Below are 17,635 nucleotides of genomic sequence, written 5' to 3'. Positions count from 1 at the left end.
TAGAGATTGAATTCCCAAGCTTAATAATTGCAAGCTCAGCCAATTCAACTGATAACTAGAACTTGAAAATGTTTACGACTCAGGTTCACTGCCGAGCCTACTCTGGCCGTGGCCAGGTACTACTAATTCTTAGCTGACTTCATAGCCCCCGCAACAATCCTGATGACATCTAGATCGGGGATATGAAATTCGATGCCAAGAAGTACGGATGCCTTTTCTGGCTGCCTGGTCGGCCGCTTGTGCTCGTTGACGGAGGCAGTGCACCGCACCTAAACGCAACCAACACTCAGAGGCAGTGTAACAAACAGTCAACGACACATGCACCGTACACTAACGGCAGCGTGGTGAGGCTCCAATTGCCTGATGTCTCCCAAATCGGAAGGTCCCGTCGTTCCCCTGATACTATGATAGATGTGTAATTACTACAAGGGGTGGTATGTTTCGGATGACCCGCCCCACGGTTCATCCAATTCCCGGTACAGAGTTGGATACCGACGATCTTGAAACGCATTGGTTCCTGGGATGGCGTGCACGCTGAGCCCCACTACCCCGGGTTCCGTCTCATGCCGTGTGTCAGTGGAAGAGCGCGCCAGGGGCCGCCAGCGAATCGGAGCCTTCGTATCGCAGCTTACCCCTTATTGCACCTCAGCAACGCCGCCCAACGACTTGCAAAACTCAATGCGCTCATCTTCTCTCAGGGGCTGTGACATGCCAAGGTCATCCTCCTTTCAGAGCTGATCCACGGACCGATCGGCTTCAGCAGACAAGCTTAATAGTTTAAAATGAGTCTACCCGGCTGCCATCCACTACCGCAAATACTATGACAGCAGCAAGTACTATAGTTGTGGGCCGTGAGCAGCCACTCACTCAAATTCGAGAGGTGCCCTGAGACTTTCGTTCTTTTTCATCCCATTATTCATTCAGGGCTGTGTCCATTCTTTATTTTATTTTTTATAGGTTTTCCCGGGTTGAGCAATGGTTCGCCCGGACTTTTTCTTGGCTGCGGCCCTGGCGGCTAGCACTCATGCCCAAGCCAGAAACGTCGAACGACTAGGCGCTCGCCACCTCCGCGGCTCGAGAAATCCCATCTCGACAAGGGAAACTCAATATGTTAGCAGCAGAGATACGCCCATCGTTCCGGCGCCCTCGGCCCCCGTCATCCTCCAGCCGCTCCGTATCCCTCGCCCCGGCAACTCTAAACGGGACCGGAGGACTGCCCTCGAGCTCAAGGCCGCCGAGACGCTGTACTGGAGCGGTCAGGATGGGACGGTAGCCAAGCTCACCATCGAGACGCCCGGCGGCACCGAGAACATTGTGAATCTCGAGATGATCGACGACATGGTCCGCCAAGTCACCTGTCCGTCAAGCGAAGGCGAGTTCAAGGTTGCGTTCGCCGAGGAAGCCGACTTCAACGACGCCGAAGACATTTGGCAGTGGGTGAACCAAGAGGCCGACAACCACTTCCTCCTTCTGGTCGGCGCCGGCACCTGCGGGTGGAACACGGAGCGCATCGTGTACAACGTGACCGACCTCATCTACAACGACGAAGCCGAAACCGCCGTTCTCGAAGCCAAGCGCACGACCTGGAAGCTGGCCGCGCACACCTTCGACCTCACCGTGGGCAGCGCCGCCCTGCCGCCTGCTCCCTCCGCCGCCGGCGGCAAGGCCAACCGGCGGCACCCGGGCATCTTCGACAAGGTTGGCGACTTCTTCGAGGACGCGGGCGACAAGATTACCGACACGGTCACGGACGTGGCCGACACGGTGTCGGAGGGCGTCGGCGATGCCGTCGACGCGATCGCGGGCGGCGCGGCCGACGCGGCCGACAAGGTCACCGACATCGTTGACAACATCGACCCGTCGGTGTCGGTCGACCCGTCCTTCACCATCCCGCTGGCCTCCAACCTCACCGCCAAGTCCCTCTCCTTCACCCTCCCCGGCACCACGCCGTCGGGCGGCGACACCACCCTCTCGGCCACCTGCCTCGACTGCACCACGGCGGGCTCGCTCACGCTGCAGGCGCACTTCTCGGCCCGCTTCTTCGAGCTCACCGACGCCGCCGTCGAGGTGGCGCTGCCCGCCGAGGGCCTGACGGCCACCGCCCTGCTCGGCGTGACCCTCCGCGGGGACGTGTTGCAGCCCGTGACGAGGTCGATCCCCTTGTTCGAGATTGCACCCGGCGGCGTGTCCATCCCCGGGGTGCTGACCATCGGCCCGACGGTCGGGGTGAGCCTGGGCATGGAGGTCGGCGGCGTGCGCGGGTCGGTCACGGCGACCATGGGGGGCAGCGCGACTGTGCAAGGGGGGTCGAAGGCGAGGTTGGATTTCTTGGATGAGAGCAGGACGGGCAAGGAGGGGTGGGGGGTTGATTTCCAAGGGGAGGAGTTCAAGGTCGAGGCGGCGGTCGACGCGAGGGCCAGTGTGTTCTTGAGGGGGGCGGTCGGGGTGGAGATTAGCGTTCTTGGTGAGTCTGGAGTGGAAGTGCCGAGGAGGCGAGGCGGAAATGCTGACAAGTCATGTTATAGAGTCCGGGTTTGCGGCACAGTTAACAGCAGACGCACCCACACTTTCGGCTACGCTCAAGGCTGCTGCCTGTAAGTGCTCCTCTGGGGGTCGTGGTCGAGATTTGCGGCGCCTATATCCTAACCTGACTTAGCAACGGACTGCACCGTCTGCGGCAACTTCCAGACCGGCGTCCAGGGAAGCCTGAATTTTGGGACTTCCATCGGTGTCTCTCTGACAAAGAAGGTTGCTGGGACAGAAACACCGCTCTGGAGCCTGAATTTTGCGGTGAGTTGCCTTTGTCCTAGTCCCAAAGTCGCTGGATCGCTGACATGAAATCTCAGGAGGTCAATACACCAGCGATTGCCGAGTTCTGCCAGGGGTTCGGACCTCAGGGGGAGCAGTGCCTGGCGAATACTCTGCTTTGATTGGCATGCGATTGCGCTGCCTGTATGTGAATTAGTAGTAATGACTGAGTCGATGGCGGTGGCGGAGCCAGGCAGGCCTCGCCGTCGGGACTGGGAACAACGGGATTGGCTCTGTTTGTGATGAGCGCCAAGCCGGCGCCATGCCGTGTTTCGGAGCTTGAGAGTGGCTGAAGTCACCAGTTCACCAAACGCTTAATCTTGACAGCATCTCATAGTTTGGATAGAGGTGGCAGCTGTATATAATACCCGAACTTAGAACCACCAGACAAGAATGATAGAGAAGACCCTGAACAACCTTCTCACTCTTTCAAGTTCCAACCCGAGTCCTCAACAACTCTCCAGCTCAACCGCCATTCCCCCTATCCCAAAATGCCCCTCCCCTCCTCCCTCCTCCCGCTCCTCCCCAACAAGCGCTTCTGGTCCGACTTCTTCTTCATCACCGACGTCGCCGACCCCTCACCCTACTCGTCGCATTTCGAGCACGCCACGCTCACCTTCCCCTTCGGGCGCGACCCGCAAGCCCGACGGTACTCGCTCTCCATGACCTTCGACGCCTCCTTCTGCTACATCCCGCTCTACTTCTCCACCCCGTCGCTGCCGGAGCGCGAGATCGCGCACGACGACCAGGCCCACTGGCAGCCGCACGTCCTCCGCTGGGAGGAGCTGGAGCTCATCTGCCGCGCCGTCGCGGCCGCGGACGAAGGGTACGCGCACCCGGGGATCCCGCTCCTCTTCCTGTATCGGTTCGCGCCCATCTGCGCCGGGGACGATGTCGGCCGGATCGTGGCCATGCTGAGCAGGGCGTGGGGGAGGGTCCTCGGGCCGGATGCGGAGAGGGCGGTGAGGCGGTTTGTGGAGAGGGCGGATTACACGGCGCAGGGATACCGTTGGTTTTATGAGGAGGGCGGGAGCGACGGCGGGTACTGGTGGCTTGGGAAGGGGGAGGATGCGGAGAGCGCGGCCGCGTCTGACGACGTTTATACGCTGAGGTGGAAGGGAGCGGTAGAGGAGGGCGCGTGGCAGAATGCGGCGTGGAATGAGCTTGTGGAGGAGGCGAGGAGGGTCGTGGAGGGGTTGGGGGATGGAGACGCCGAGGGAGAAGAGGCTGGTTTTGCCTTGACCATGCGCGAGCACTACAACCTCGACCTCTGGCTTGCGCTGACTGAGAAGGACCGGCCTCTGCACCAGCGCGCCGGGAGGTACCTTCACTTGACGCTCAAAGATCTGCTCCGTATCCTCGATCTGGGGGATGCGGGGCCTTCAGGGGCCTCTAGCACTCTTATCGGCGGCCGTAGCGTCTACACCTCTGACCACACCTGGCTGGCCATCTGGGGTGATCTTCCACGCGGACGGGCCATCGTCAAACAGATGCTCTGGTGGCTGGGGGCACCTCTGGCAACAACCGTCCGCAACGGGACCAAGTACCAGACTCTACAGTTCAATCTCGCCGACGAGGATGAAGATCGGACCGAGGAGTCATACCTCGGGTTTTGTGTCCCGCAGATTTTGCCCGATTGCAGCTGGCTTGTCTCTCATACGCTTCCGGACTCTCTCCAAGTTACGCTCGGCTCTCCTGAAGTGTTGGGCGATACTGGGAAAGTGACGGGTCCGAGCGAGGACGGCTGGCTGACGGTGACGACTACAGACGGCGGAGAGCTGGGCTTCAATCTGAGCCGGGCTGACGAGAACGAAGTTAACGGGACTGGGGCGCTGGCTTTGCGCAGAATTAAACCTGGGATAACAGCTTTGCTGCATCGGTTTATGGAAGCCTCAGGCGTTGTGTTGGTGCCCGTCGCGCTCGTGGCAAAGCCGCTTCCGGACGAGATCTCGTCAAAGTGGGTGCCGCATAGAGTCATTGATGCAGAGACGTTGCACAGCGTTCTGGCCGCTGGCGCATTTGAGGCGTGGGTGAACGCGGAGAGGAAAGATGGGGATGGAAGCGACGAGGAGGACGAGTGATAATTACATCGAATCTTCTTCGCAAGTCAACCAGCTGTTCCTGATGGATTGATTTATTCTCTCATTATCAGTTCGCCGCGATGTTGCACGTTAATGCAGTTGATCCGTGGCTACCGATAAGTAGATTGTTTTTCAGAAGTGTAACAAATCATCAGTGCCCCTTTCACACTCTTAGACCAATAGATGGTGTTCCTGGCAGCTCCCAAAGTCTGGGTTGGCGCTAAGTTTAGTATATTTGGCAATAAGGTTTTTTTTTTTCCTTTTTTTTTTTTTTTTTTTTTTTTTTTTTTTGCTGTTACACTCGGTCTGCTACATATAGAGGTGATTGTTCACCCGCCCGTGACAAAAAGGGATACCAAAGCGTGAGTCTCCATCTAGTCACCAGACAACACGGTCATACCACAATACTACTGCCCCTCTCTCCGATCGCCTGTTGCATCTTGAAACGGAATAATAGGGAGATTAGGATCACCGGTAAGTGTTGATGCGTGCCGGAGTGTAGTTTCAAGGGTCCCCGCGGACGCCGAGTTTAACGGTACATTCTCACACGGAAGGCTAATTTTGGGACCCTGGCACAAGCCACCAATCCGGTTGTTTGGGACTGTGGCGCGCTTCGTTCCTGGCACCAGTCGAGCCCTGGATTTCGCAGACGGCTTGGGCGGCCTGGCCAAGAACTCCTGAATGGTGCAGACGCAAAATCACGGCCCCGTCTGAACCAAAGAGACAACGAAACCCGGCGCCGTAAGATATGGCACGAGTCGGCCTGACTCTCCCCGATCATCTCCATCCGGAGTTGCAGGGCTGAGCCGGGGTCCCCAAGCTTAGCCAGGTTCAGGTGTGGTTCAGCGCGCCAAAGTTTCAGCCCTGCCCGGGAATAGACAGGCCTAAGTCAACGGCATGGTCACTTTCATCTCCACAGACCCACAGCCAATCACCACCGTGACGAACGCCAGTCAGCAAGTTCCGCAGTGCCTGTGATGTTGTGCTTGCTGCTTGTCCGTCAAAGTGGCTACTGCAGGGCTCACTCGCAGAGCCAGCCGTTTGGGGCTTGACCACACGCCCCGGGTTGCAAAGTCTATGCGCAGATGGATATTTGGACCCGAAAAGTATAAAGATAAGCTCGGCGCCTCCTCATAATCCGTCGTTTTGTTTCACCGTGCTCTCATCACCATCACCACTGTCAGCCGTTCTTTGTCGCTCCTTTTTTCCTTGTTTCTACAATCTCTCAAAGATACCCGGCTCAAGCCACGATCCTTGCCTCGTCTCCCCTCCAGAACCCTATATCTTTAATCCCCAGATAATCCACTACAATGGCGGCCCCGCAACAAGAGTTCCAGCAACAGCAGCCCGCGGCGGCGGCGGCGGGACCCATTAACGACGCCGATGTGGCCGAGTGGACAGCGCGCTTCAACGACGTGCTGGCCCGGCCAGGCGAGTACATCAACTCGCGGTCGCCCGATAGCGCACAGTCCTGGAAGAACTCGTTCTTTGAGTTCTGGAACCCCCTCGACACGTGCCTCCTCGCCTGGTGCGTTCCCTGCGTCGTCTTCGGCCGGACTCACCACCGGCTGCGCAAGAGCCCGACGCTCGAGGGCTATGAGCCCATCAACACTTCTGTATGTCACACTCTCATTTTTCTCCAGCGAAATTTGCTAGGGGCCGTGCGCTGACAACAGTGTGTTTCCTAGTGCCTCTTGATGTGCGCCTCGGGCTGCGTCGGCCTCTGGTGGCTCCCTGTTGCCATGCAGCGCGCCGATCTCCGTACCAAGCACAACCTCCAGGGCAGCTGCCTGTTCGACATTGCGACGTCCTGCTGCTGCGGGTGCTGCTCCATCGTCCAGCAGGACAAGGAGGCCGCGGACCGCGAGCTGGGCAACCAGGGCGCCGTACAGCAAGCCTACCAGGCCCCCGGCGGCATGTCTTACCCCGGAGAACAGAAGCAGTGAAGGATTCGCTAGTCTGGCGCTATGTGATGGTCTTTCGGTTACCTAATAATGGTCACGGGTGATGGGGAAATGAGCTTGGGGTCATCTGGGGGCAGCTTGATGGCTATAGACGTCGCTAGGTTGGGTGGCTGTCTTCGCGTATGATACCTTTTCGTTGGAGTACTGCAGAGTCAAAAACAATATCTCGGAATCCGGCCCAAAAAACGGTTCGCCATTCCCCCATGATGACATTTCAAGAGTCGAGATGGTGACGAGATAATTTGCGGAGACGTCCGGATCTTGCAGAAGATCCTTGCTAGCGCCCCACTAGCTGAACCCACCCTTGTCCGGTAATAATTTTGACGTGCCAACCGGAAGCGGTATCCAACGCGACAGAAGTGAGAACCGTAAACGCGCTTCCCGTCACATCACCAGCCGGGGGAGAAGCCGAGTACGATGCAATCCCAGTAAAGTCATCATCAAAAGCGAAAAGTCAACCCGGCTACTGCACACTAGCACAATACCGCATGTCAGCATCTTGAAATTCGACCCACTGCCCGACCCGAGGCATTCTCAGTCCGAGCTTCTGGCACGGCATGAAAAACAATTTCAGGGAAAATGATCAAGTGGTTGTACAGGTTGCCCTAGAGAGAGTTGGTAGGGTTCCTCAACAAAACCCCTGCTGTATAGATGCAAAAACGGGCACTCGACGCAAATCCACAAGGCGAATGGATTTCTTGGAACCTGACAGGGGCGTTGCGTGAGATGTTGGGACTTTGCAGCACTGGGTCGAATGTAGCGAACGGCAGTGCCATGAAATGAAAGTAGAAGATGGTTGTCCAAGAGGGAAAGCCCGGGAATGAAAGCCGCGGCGTAACGTGATCACCTCACTTTGACGGTAGTATTTTCCGAATTCCAAAGCGCAACCTACAGGACTTTGATGGCTTCAATATCGTCATGGTAAAATCTAATCGTTGTTATTTCATGTGGCGCGCCACTCCCGGTCCCTCCCACTTGCCGCTCGGTTGCCGATCTTTGCTAACCTCAACACGGCCCTCTTGGCTATACAACTACTACCCCCGTCATCAACAAGCCGAATCGAGTTCACATCAGTCGGCAACGACGAGCAAGCACTTCTGGAACTGTTCCAACACACATAGCCTTAAGGAAGTTTAGTTGTCACGCGATAGCCCGTCATTCTAATTTTGTCCCCTCTCGGTTGTCCCAACGGATTCGGTTGTCCCAACGGATCGTAATTCCTTAAATGCGACATGGAGAGACCGTGGGTTGCACCGGGACCGCCGAGATACGCAAAGCACCCTCGGGCAAGGCAGCCAATTAGAGGAGGCATCGTTCCCAAACAGGAAAGAGGAGGGAGAGTCAAAGTACTTTAACCACCTCAGTTGACCAGTTTCACGCAGATGTGTAACAAACCCAGACACAAAACGCAGCCCAGTCAAACGTGGAGAAATCATCATTGACTGCCAAGTTGTCCGACAACCCTTCACCAAGGGAATCTATAGGTATCATTTGCGAAAGAGGAAAAAGGAGACTTTGAAGAACCAAGATATATGGATGCCATCCCGGCCTATGGGTTATCGGTGTGACTGAGGGCGCCGAACGGCTTGCTAGTGGCCTCCCCGGCTAAGTTAAAAGAATGGGTCTGCAACCTTATCATCTTCGCAGTCCCCAAGGTTCCCTGTAGTGAGCCGGTCAGTTAGTGGACATTTCTTTGAATAGCGATGCGGTCGATGGGGATGTGGGAACCACGTACTGAATGTGCATTGGGAGTCGGTGTAGTGGCCGTTGACGTAGCAGCCGTTGTTACCCCTTGCTGTCATGTAATGCCAGCCGCTGGGAAAGAGTTGTCGTTAGCCATGGGCCTGTCTCGATGATGCCTTTTTTTTTTTTTCTCTTACCAGTTCCTGAACCCGTTGATGGTGACGCATTGGCCGCTCCGGACACAGTGGAACTCCCATCTGGAATTCCTACTAAGGGAGGCCTCGACCCTGTACTTGGTGCTGGGGCCAGCGCGGCAGTTCACCCTGGATGCGCCGCCGACAATAGCGCATACCCGCGATCCACGCTGGAAGAGCTCGCTGGGGTCGCTAGCCGCGTCGGTGCGAGGAGTGATGTCCGACACGTCTTCGACAACGGGAGCGGCCAGGAGGCCGGCCGGGAGGAGGGCGGTCGCGAGGAGAGTGGTGAACTTCATGGTGCCGTAACGCTCCTTGGTCGAGGTTGGCGACTTAGCCAGGGTGGAGCCGATCGATCGAGATGGGGCCGGCTTTCTTATATACTACCTTCAGTAGTGTAGTGTAAACAGATTCACTCACATTACCCACTAAAGGATGCTGCAAAAAAGTAAGACGGTGTGATTCCCTCTCTTGGCGTGCACTAGATTCGGGGTCCGCGGACGCGAGATTAGCGGAGCTGATGGGAAAGATGGATCCTGCTTGTCATGGTCGCTAGCAGCGGGCACTAAAGCTAAAGGTCATTAATTAGTCCAAACTTGCGCCCATGCGAGTCTGTTCCCGTCTCTCTGCGCGGTGACGGCAAAAACCACACAGCATCAAACATCATCTGTCAATATATCGGCAACAGCTAGGTCTCCGTCTGAGCATATCTTACATAGTGGGTTCTCTCCTGCCGGGATCCGTCCTCGAAGCAGTGGCCACGGAACTACGCCAGTTGAGATCCTTTTACCAGGCCGAGGATTAGCGCAGGGTCAAAGGCTAAATATAGTGGAGAATCGAGAAATTCCAGGGACCGAGGTCCCGGCAGGGGGGCGCTGCAACCAAGCGCTTTGCGGCGTGAGGCGCAAGGCCAGCACAACGGTCCAGGATTGGTCACCGGAACCACGCCGTTGGGCAGCCCTCGACGCATCTCCTTTCGTGGCCCGGACATTTACCCCATGGGCCGTTAGACAGAATAAGCCACTTACGTGCGGCACACATTTGGTCTGATTATTCCTGTGCTTCCGTTCACATGCAAGCACATGTGCGGGTAAGGTTAAAGTTACCCGCCGGGCTATCCACGAGTAAGGTAACTTGCCTTGGTTGGACCGATGAGATCGTAAGCCCGGGTTGCTGTGTAGAGGATTCTGCGGAAACAAAATCAACTCAAGGGTATCTACGGCGCTACAGTTCACCTATTGGTGGGTGTTTGCAGCCGCTATCTGGTTGAAGGATGATCAGCCAATTGCATTGTGGGTGGGAAATGTATCGATTGGCAGCGAGACGGCTATTGAGCGACGCTGGGAGCCGGGGCCCGGATAGAACGGCAAGACTCCTGGTCGACGGTCCACCTACAAGGCACACTTCTCCCTGGAACCCCAATGCTCTTGATTTCACCTCAAACTGTCCCGTGGGAATGATGATTCACCTGTACGAAGAGAACTTTGAAATTACGGCGGATGTAGACGCAACGAGCGAAGAAGGAAATATTTCCTAATAAGTACTAACTGCTTTGCATCGCCGTGCGGGCGCCTGGTTAGGACCGACGCCTCGCAGTTTGCCGGAGCGTGCTTTCTAATTAGTTCAGGGCAATATTGCGGCAGTGACAAGTCCCCCTCTCCCCCTCCCCTTTAGCATGAGTGACTTGGAGATAATGAACCATTACGATTCTGTCGTCTCGGGTCCTCTTCACTCCGGCGGCTCAGAATCCTCGCTGGTATCACTCAATCGTCCTCTCTCAAGGCGCATCCCCCCCCCCCCCCCCGGGGTTGATAGCACTCGACGGGGCCCTGGCAGGTATCGTTCCTCCGCGGCTAGCCTCTTACAAAACCTGGGCCTCTCAGCACCACCAAACATGCTCCACGTACCACTCAAGAGAGTAGACGCGGTCTCGGAGCTCGGGGTTCGAACCACAAAACGTCAAAATTCCTCTCATCCACGAGTCATTCTCGAACGAAATTTGACACCCTTTGCAACGCACGCCGTGCTGGATGCTAGGTTCTGTCGCGGGCAAGTCGACATGTAGCAATGTTGTTGTAACCATAAAGAGGTCGAGCAAAATCCCCGTGCTATTGGTCGCTGGGGTTTTTCTCGTAAGGGCACAGGGACCCTCCGCAGGGCATCAGCAAGCTTCTTTTTCTTTTTCCTGTTCTTGACCCTCGTCCTTCCCCGCTTAGGGACAGCATAGACTTCAAACCCGGGAGCTTTTTCAAGACAGGAGAAGCGGCATCCCTAGAGAGGAGGAAGTAAGACAAGACCGCTGAACTCGCCACAGAATGTGCAATTCCTGGTAGTAAGGATTGTTTGGATATCGGTGAGCCTGAAACGCGATGCTGCTGTTGTTTTGAGCAACGTAAGCATCACGTTCATGGCGTATTGTGCGGTGGTGCGGTATTCGGGAAGCGTAGCTGCTGTGAGTAAATTACCTTAGACTCGGTGTCGTGGCCAACACTCAGGAACGAGACAATTATCTGCCATTGAATGCGAGAAAAACAATATCAACTAGATGGTCAAGTCTTTATTGCTTATGTGGCCACAGTCCGCAGGCGGTCAAGTAGCTATTGTTCATCAGCGTTTGATTTATACACCCCAATGACGATATATCGACTGCACGGCTCTGCGCAGAAAATCTGTCTCAAAACGTTTATTCGTTTCAGACCCTATTAGGAGACGACGACCGTGCGGATCGTGGCCGCCGATTGGAACAGAGCCTGATCCGAGCCCTCCGTAGGTAGTCAGACGAACGGGAGGGTCATAGTGCCACGACAACGCAGAGTACTGCATCGGAAAAAAAAAAAAAAAAAAATCTTTTTTGTCTATACTAATTATTCAGTTTACCGAATAGTGTTTACACAGGGCTAGAGCCGGGGTAAGATCAGGGTCATGAAGAGCCATAGGAAGGGCGTACAGTAGATGAGGTGTTAAGCTGGGCGTGGGAGAGCCGTTGGAAAAAGCAAGCCGGACGCCAACCTACCAGGCCAGTCGATGAAGACCCCCAGGCTTACCCCTAGCGAAAGACGCTACAGAAGCACCAGGATCGAACAAGCCCAAAGCTCCCGACCAGTTCAAACCCGTACAGGGACCGTGGACCTTCGGGACTTCCTATCTAGACCCCAGGTTCCAGACTTCCCTACTCCCTACTATATTTATTCCCTACTATATTTGTTGGGAAAACCGGAAAACAGTAGAGCACCTTGTTGTCTGGTGCCCATACAACCGAAGCCTAGAGTCAAACCAAGAACCGAAATCTGTACCCACCTGGACCTGAGTTTTAGATTACAGGGTCAAGAGTCCTGGAACCAATGGCTATTAAGGGGGAGTTCAGGTCGGCTGATAGATTCGGGCCGCTTGATTGAATATAACCTAGTCAGGGGGCTTGAGTTAATTAAAGGCTGAGGAAGTCGAGAAGAGGAAGCGGCCGAGCTGAAGCCGTAGCCGAAGGTCAGGAGTTTTCAAGGCTTATACCATACCCTACTTTCTTTGCAAGTAACTGGCTTTTTTTCTACGTTCTTTTCTGAGTATTTGCTGATATAGGTCTGTTACCCGGTTTATACAGTACGGTTTTCCGATGTATATAGAGGTAGAACAACAGGTACACCCTATAAGGATAGGGCGGGGATAATAAGAATAACAACATATTGATTACACTATGTATAGCTATCATGTTTCAAGCGACGGCACTGCGGTTTTCCGTATGACCCTCTTGCCATAGCGGCACACTAGACGGGCCTTCCCCATTGTCCCTTTTTACCGAGATATGCGAAACATCGTTTATCGAAAAGTGCCCTAGATGTTGCCGTGAGGACGGGGCCGAACTCGCGCTGGAACCGCCTCCCTCTGAGCCGCCGCCGCCGGTCGACGCAGGCTCAGGCTTGCTGGCGTTGTCTTCGCGGCGAGAAGAGTCCCCCTCCCCAAAGCCAACATTGTCCAGCCATAGCCCGATCCCTTCGTCCCAGACGTCGTCGTCCTGGGCGGGTAGTGCCTCGCTGTTCGCGCTGACGGCAGCGGCCTCGAACCAATCCGCAAGGCTCTCTGCTCCGTCCCAAAAGTCGTTTACGCCCACGCACCCAACACAATCCTCGTCCACATACCGCAGACACTTACACCTCGCACACAACACCTGCCGGTTAAACCTCTCCCTAGCCTCCACGTCCGCCAGAACAGGGTGGTAGAACCTCCTCAGGCACTCCCAGCACCGCCGCCTCCAACCCTCCCTCCGCCCCGACGGCGAAGAAACATCGTGCTGCTGCCGGGAGAAGTGGCGCTTGCTCCTGACCCGGAAACACCCAAAGCACGCGAGGGGCGGGTCTCCGCGGATCCGCTCGCCGGCGCCCTTCCTCAGCCTCTCCCTGACGAACCGCCACGCGCCATGGACATCGGCGCTGTGCTTGACCGGATCCACAACTTCTCTCAGGTACCTGCTCGCGCGCTTGAGCGCCCGCAGGTCCTCGTAGCCCAGCATGCGCATGACCCTCTCCAGGACGTGGGCGGGCAGCCTCTCGAGGGCGGACGTCCTGCGCGGGCGCATGTCGTCGCGGCGCGAGCAGTCCCGCAGGACCACCAGCGCCGCCTCAGCGCCGGCATCGGCGCCCTCACCGGCAGCCGGCTTGCTCTGGGCGAACCTGCACGCGCGGCTCTCGACCGTCGCCTCGTCGCAGCGCGCGCAAATCTCGTAGCGCATGCCCCCCTTGCGCACGCGGCCCCCGTGCGTGTACAGGCCGCGGCGCACGCCGCAGTCCCAGCAGAAGCGCTTGGCCTGCTCGCCCGGGTGGGAGCTGAACTTGCCGCGGCGGCCGCGGCGCTGCAGGTCCGAGAACTGCGCCGGGTCCAGGAAGCGGAAGCACCGGTAGCAGACGAGCCTCGCCGCGTGCTGGGCAAAGTGGCGCTCGGCGTGCTGGTAGAAGGCGATCCTAGAGCGGGCGGGGCAGACGGTGGCCGGGTCGAGGCGCTGCTGGAACGAGCGGCAGGTGAGGGAGAGGCGGAGGATGGAGCCGTAGTCGAGGAGGGCCGTTATCTCTAGGAGGAGTTCGAGGGGGAGCGATGGGAAGAGGGAGGAGGATGGTGATGACGGCATTGTTGATAAGGGTGTCGCCGATACCGACGGCACGGGACGGCCTTTGGAACACAAAGCTGTGGTTGTTGGTGACAAAAGGGTGTATTTGGCCCGTTGCGGTTCTGGGCAAACTGATGGCATCAGGTTACACATCTTTTCAGGATGGGTGTGGCCGGTCAATTGAGAGTGCTGGCCGCTAGTGCTATTTAATGCTCGACTACCCGCCTCACCACAGGTTATGTTTGACTCTTGACTCGGAGCACCGCTTGACTCACGGAGGTACAGAACGTGCCATTGGACCTGAGAAGTGAGGACGAAGTGGCTGGGAACAGGGCCACTAATCGCTTGGCATGATGCTGTAGGCAGCGACGGGGTTCGGTATGACTGTGCGGTAGGATAACCCAAGGCCGGGTCTAGGTGCTGGGCCAAAGAACAGGCAGCTCGGATCCAGAGTATTCAAGCTCGGATTGGATGCCGTTCATAACATGTCCTTCATGTGTTGATAAACGCCGCCGCCGCTTTGCATGGGCACCCCATCGCCGCCAAACCCGGCAGCGCCAAGCCCGCCGTGTCCTGAGGACATGTCGGCTGGGGTACCCACGGGGCTTCCCATCCCCTGGACGCAGTTCATGCCGATGTATTCCCAGATGCGCGACATTTCGCTGTGCAACCGCAAGCCGTTGCTCTGGTCATCGGCAGCTTGCTGCTGCATTTGAAGCGCAGCCGGGGTGAGCGCCGAGAGGCCCGTCGCAGGCATTCCTATGCTGCCCGACCGACTCGCAGCGTTGTAGTCTGAAGGACCTGCCGGGCCTGACCCGGGGCTGTGGCTACCGCTCATTCTCCCGTCAAGCGACTGCGTCGCCGGAAAGGCCGTCCCGCTCCCCGTAGGCATTCGCTGCTGCGAGCTGTCTTCTTCTAGGCCTACTTTGGGCGCAAACGCCTTTAGGGAGCGGATCGTGCGCCACAGGCGCTGCGAGACCCAGGACCGGGAAGACATGTTCTTGACGAGGTCTAGCGCCATGTAAAACTCGTCGCGGCACTTGGCGCTGAACTGTAGAGGCGCATGGGTCGATGCTAGAAACAGCACGGCAATCGATGATGTCAAAAACTGGTGGTAAAACACCTGGCTGCGTTGGTACAGGTCCGTCTTGTTGTTCAGGTGCGTGAGCAATCGGATGGTTCCCTTCGCCAGATCTACCACCTTTTGCGCGAGCTGCGCGTTCTCCACTATGCTAGTGGCGCTGTGCAAGACGGGCGTGTACAGCCATATGCGAACCTAGAAGGAGTAAGGAGGCCGGTCACGCAGACTAAGGTGTGGTGATGCGGTGAGAACGAACCTGATTCAGTCTCAGCCGGGTCCACAGCCGCAGCCGCTGGAGGTCGTACGAAGGACCTGCCGGCACCGGCATGACGTCCCCCTCTAGCGGATCGGTTCGGATCGCCTCTGGTATGCTCATATACCAGGCCATAATCTCGCGGTCGAGCTCCTCAAAGTCACGAGCTTTCAGTTCTCGGGTTACAGCAGGCTCAAAGTAATCTATCAGTTTCCAGATCTTGGCCCCGAGCTTAGAATACCCAATCATTGCCACCATGAACGGATAATCCTCCTAGAGAAGGGTTAGCGGGGTGGGCATATAGTGCCTCGGGGTGATCGCTTCCGTCTTACCGGGTATGGCAGCTTGGGGTCGATCTTGTCGTCGTGACATACGAACGGCAAGCCCGTGCTGAAGCTCCATCGACGGTCCAGCACGTATGCCGACCAAAACGTATGCAGCGCATTCCTGCGCACAAGAGGATCGGCGATCTGCTCCAGACCTTCCCTTCGGTGCAGGCCCAGCTCCAGACACATTCTGGCGACTTGGCCTATGACACGCCACGACAAGATCTCGTCGTTGGAGAGATACCGGTATCCCGCGCACAGGGCGAGAAACGGTATCCTGCTCACATCGGCAGGCTCAGTCATCAGCATCTTGTCGACGATCGGCTGGATGCTGTCGTAGAGCCTGACGGCCTTGGCGCTGTTGGCGTGCTCCTGTACGGCTAGAGCACAACACAGGACAACCTTAAGCAGCAACGTATCGGTGTCCAACAGGTTCAGTTCACGCACATGAGGCGGTACCAAACCCTTCCGTTTAGCGTCCATCCACGCGGCCGTGGTCCTAGCATGCTCGATGATGGGGCTGATCTCGATGACGGGATACATGGTGCCGACTTCCTCCTCATAGATCTTGCACAAGCGCAGCATTTCGCTTTCGTCAAATTCCCAGATCGGATCCTGAGGACTTGGCAGGGTAGATGGCGGGATTGCGGGCGTTATCGCGGGGGACGCGAGCGATGTTGTGTCCGGCTGCGGGCCGCCTTCCTCGTGGATATCGGGCACCCCTGAATAGCCCATCCTGCGAAGGGTGTTCTTGGCGACGTCGACTGTGAAGCCCGTGCTGGTGGGTCCGTGGAAGGACTGGGGCACTCTGAAAGGGAGCGGGGGCTTGGACGGAACAGCGAAGGACGAGGAGCTCGACGGCGAGGGCGTGGCGGTGGCCGAGGCCGGCGCGAGAGAGCGGTCACGTATCAGGGAGGGCCGGAGCGTCTCCTGGCGCAGGGCATTCATGCTGTTGAAGAGCGTGTCGACCTGTTCCTGCAGCTGCTTAACCTGGTCCGCCATTTGGCGGAACTCGTCCGAGTCCTTGAAGCTGGAGCAGCAATTGGGCGCGTAGAGACATTGCAGATTGAGGTGACCGCATCGCTGACATGGTGTCTGGCCGTTGCATTTGATCTTGCGACGCTTGCACTCGTTACTGTGGGAGGTTCGACGAGGGCGGTTAGAAATGAGTGACCTTCAGAGGGGAGAGGGGCTGCCGGGTGCAGGTAAGGTATGTGAGGTTGCTGCGGGAAAAAATGCGATGCGGCAAGGGGCAACAGCAGCACGTTCCATTCCGCTTTGCACCTATCTACATGTGTCGGGGCCGGGATAGGGCGTACCAAGCAATCGATATATACTACCGAGCGACCAACGTTAGCAATCCGGCGGAAGCGGCACGGGAGCCAACCAAAGCATAACCAGACAACCGGGGGCCTACTCTATTTCGCTTGCTCCGCTGCTGCTTGGCAACCGCCTCGCCATCCCCGTCGTCCGCCCTCCTCTTCGCCGCCCCAGTGGTGCTGACGCGGGAGTCGACGGGAGACGGGGGCTGCGGTGCGGAATTGTCTCCGGGGGCGGAAAGCGACGAGTGGTGACTGCTAGCGCGAAGTGGACCAGCGGGAGAATAGGCGATGTCGTGCGGCGACACGACCTCTGGCGCAGGCGGAGCCTGGCCCAAGAAGGAGCGTAAATCGCTGACCTGTGTTTCGAGCTGGTCCATGAGCACGGAGGGCGTTGGGACACAGCCTCGACCCTGCGATGCTCTCTCCCGGTCGCCAGCCCAGCGGAATTTTTTCTGACAGCGTGCCAGCTGAAAGAGCAGCGACGCTTGTCAGTGCCAGACACTGTTCCACTTGTTCCACTTGCAACAGCCCTCGGTGGAGAGCCACGTGATGCTCACCTGCCTCTCCACCTTGCTTGCTCTCGAGGGATTGGATGGCGGTTCGAGGTGGCTTGGCCCAGTCTGTGCCCGGGCATTGCGGAGAGCGCCATCGAAGCGGGGATGTCCGTGTCTTCTTCTGCCCTGTGGGGAACGACTTGGCGAAAGGCATGTTCTTTGATCAATTGCACATTTTGCGCATGTTTCTGTTTTAAAAATGCGGAAAATGACATGCAAGCAGCTGCATTGGATCAGGTAGGGTGCCTTTTCGCTCTGATATCGAATCGCCAGCATC

General features: G+C 57.2%; 6 protein-coding genes across 6 annotated transcripts; 3 read left to right on the top strand and 3 right to left on the bottom strand.

Moving 5' to 3' along the window:
• Positions 1-975: 975 nt before the first annotated feature.
• On the top strand, positions 976-2,930 carry MFIFM68171_06324 (uncharacterized protein; the record flags this gene model as incomplete). The annotated part of the gene is made up of 4 exons (XM_071061744.1): positions 976-2,464; positions 2,526-2,594; positions 2,657-2,790; positions 2,847-2,930. 4 exons carry the CDS (start codon positions 976-978, stop codon positions 2,928-2,930), a joined length of 1,776 nt encoding a protein of 591 aa, XP_070917845.1.
• A 369-nt stretch (positions 2,931-3,299) lies between these two features.
• On the top strand, positions 3,300-4,889 carry MFIFM68171_06323 (uncharacterized protein; the record flags this gene model as incomplete). Its single annotated transcript, XM_071061743.1, has 1 exon — positions 3,300-4,889. The coding sequence occupies one exon, from the start codon at positions 3,300-3,302 to the stop codon at positions 4,887-4,889; it is 1,590 nt and encodes a 529-aa protein (XP_070917844.1).
• A 1,310-nt stretch (positions 4,890-6,199) lies between these two features.
• MFIFM68171_06322 (uncharacterized protein) lies at positions 6,200-6,835 on the top strand (the record flags this gene model as incomplete). The annotated part of the gene is made up of 2 exons (XM_071061742.1): positions 6,200-6,505; positions 6,578-6,835. 2 exons carry the CDS (start codon positions 6,200-6,202, stop codon positions 6,833-6,835), a joined length of 564 nt encoding a protein of 187 aa, XP_070917843.1.
• A 1,894-nt stretch (positions 6,836-8,729) lies between these two features.
• MFIFM68171_06321 (uncharacterized protein) lies at positions 8,730-9,029 on the bottom strand (the record flags this gene model as incomplete). The annotated part of the gene is made up of 1 exon (XM_071061741.1): positions 8,730-9,029. The coding sequence occupies one exon, from the start codon at positions 9,027-9,029 to the stop codon at positions 8,730-8,732; it is 300 nt and encodes a 99-aa protein (XP_070917842.1).
• Positions 9,030-12,436: 3,407 nt separating this feature from the next.
• On the bottom strand, positions 12,437-13,843 carry MFIFM68171_06320 (uncharacterized protein; the record flags this gene model as incomplete). The annotated part of the gene is made up of 1 exon (XM_071061740.1): positions 12,437-13,843. The coding sequence occupies one exon, from the start codon at positions 13,841-13,843 to the stop codon at positions 12,437-12,439; it is 1,407 nt and encodes a 468-aa protein (XP_070917841.1).
• Positions 13,844-14,300: 457 nt separating this feature from the next.
• Positions 14,301-17,181, bottom strand: MFIFM68171_06319 (uncharacterized protein; the record flags this gene model as incomplete). The annotated part of the gene is made up of 5 exons (XM_071061739.1): positions 14,301-15,098; positions 15,160-15,429; positions 15,489-16,656; positions 16,802-16,818; positions 16,900-17,181. 5 exons carry the CDS (start codon positions 17,179-17,181, stop codon positions 14,301-14,303), a joined length of 2,535 nt encoding a protein of 844 aa, XP_070917840.1.
• Between the last annotated feature and the right edge of the window lie 454 nt (positions 17,182-17,635).

This window comes from Madurella fahalii, assembly GCF_045866475.1.
Source record: "Madurella fahalii IFM 68171 DNA, scaffold_3, whole genome shotgun sequence".
Classification (NCBI taxonomy): domain Eukaryota; kingdom Fungi; phylum Ascomycota; class Sordariomycetes; order Sordariales; genus Madurella; species Madurella fahalii.
This window is presented reverse-complemented; position numbering and strand designations above follow the sequence as displayed.